This window comes from Trichechus manatus, unplaced genomic scaffold (genome assembly GCF_000243295.1).
Source record: "Trichechus manatus latirostris isolate Lorelei unplaced genomic scaffold, TriManLat1.0 scaffold00068, whole genome shotgun sequence".
NCBI lineage: Eukaryota > Metazoa > Chordata > Mammalia > Sirenia > Trichechidae > Trichechus > Trichechus manatus.
This window is the reverse complement of record NW_004444004.1, coordinates 18,983-20,274: the sequence shown is the minus strand read 5'-3', so window position 1 is coordinate 20,274 and position 1,292 is coordinate 18,983. Positions and strand designations below refer to the sequence as shown.

At 31.0% G+C, this 1,292-nt stretch overlaps 1 protein-coding gene across 1 annotated transcript in view; it reads right to left on the bottom strand.

The window, feature by feature from the left end:
- Positions 1–994: 994 nt before the first annotated feature.
- The window catches only part of RADX (RPA1 related single stranded DNA binding protein, X-linked), a gene marked incomplete at its 5' end in the record, with an annotated part of 18,684 nt that continues 18,386 nt past the window's right edge, over positions 995–1,292 (bottom strand). The window contains 1 exon segment of the mRNA XM_004391391.2: positions 995–1,125. Within this exon segment, the coding sequence (XP_004391448.2) occupies positions 995–1,125 (131 nt within the window).

Here is a 1,292-nt window from a genome sequence, read left to right as displayed (position 1 = left end):
GTATAGCATATAAAGTCACAGAACCATAGGGCTAAAAGGAAATCCTATAAGCTTAAATGCAATCAGATTCATTTTGATATAGAACAATCTTTAAATTCATATGATGATCATATTGACACATCTAACTAATCACATAGATGTCAGCCACAGGACCCTCAAATATGCAGTGGCCACTTACAGTTAAAATAGAAGTATAACAGACAAGAATAAAATCAATTCCCTTAGTTACTGTTTCCTACTTTCAATATGAGCACTTAAAATGTTAACATGAGATAAAGTTTAACTATTTAAACTAACATTAAATATATCAAAACTACAAACAAATATAGCAAGAATATAGACATACAACAGACTCTGGCTTTAACATCATATACTGATCAAAATATTTAAAAGTTTAAACCCTATGAAGTCACCATAGGGGGTGGAAAGAAACCTTAAGACATTATTTAATTCAACACTCTCATTTTACAGGTGACAAACTAAAGACCAGGGGCAACTGGACCATAGCAATCCATGTGTGCTTTTGAAAATGATAGAATCTACCTTGGTTGTGAGAAACATTGGTTGACTACCTTAGGAGAACTGAACCTTCAAATTGGCAATTCAGATTTTCTCATTTCCATGTGATTAAATTTGGAAGGATGTTACATATCCATGAAAAGCTGATCTTGTACATTAGGAAGCCTTATGATTTACGATAAAAGTGCATTTCACAAATGGGACAGTGAACAAATTGTTACAAGTCAAGGTAATAGTCATATAGAAGAAAAGTAAATTTTCTTGATAGACAAAAATTGTGTTTTGATGACCTTTTCAATACTGAACTACAATGAAGTGTGTCAGCACCAAATACAAGACAAACATAAAACCACTTAATAACTTTAGAGCTCATGTAATTTTTGCTGAAAAAGTTACTTAACTTACCAACAAAATGACAGAATATCTTTAAAACAGTTCTTCCTTTATAGCCTGTAATAATTTCATTTGCCAACTTTTAATAAATATTCTCTGGAGTATAAATTTTCTGCAAACAGACTTCTATTTTATTGTCACCCAAATTACAGCTATCCAAGATACTGATGATATGTGCTCTATTCAGCTCAGTTACTGCTTTCATAATATCACCTAAAAGTAAAAAGCAGATGGTAAGTATTATAAAATAGTTAAATATTTACTTGCATTTTGCATCATATAAACTGATGATTTTTTTCTTACAATATTAACACTATCCCTCATCTCTTCCCTCTTCCCTCTAATTCCTCACACAGATTTACAAAGTTATGTTATAGTAA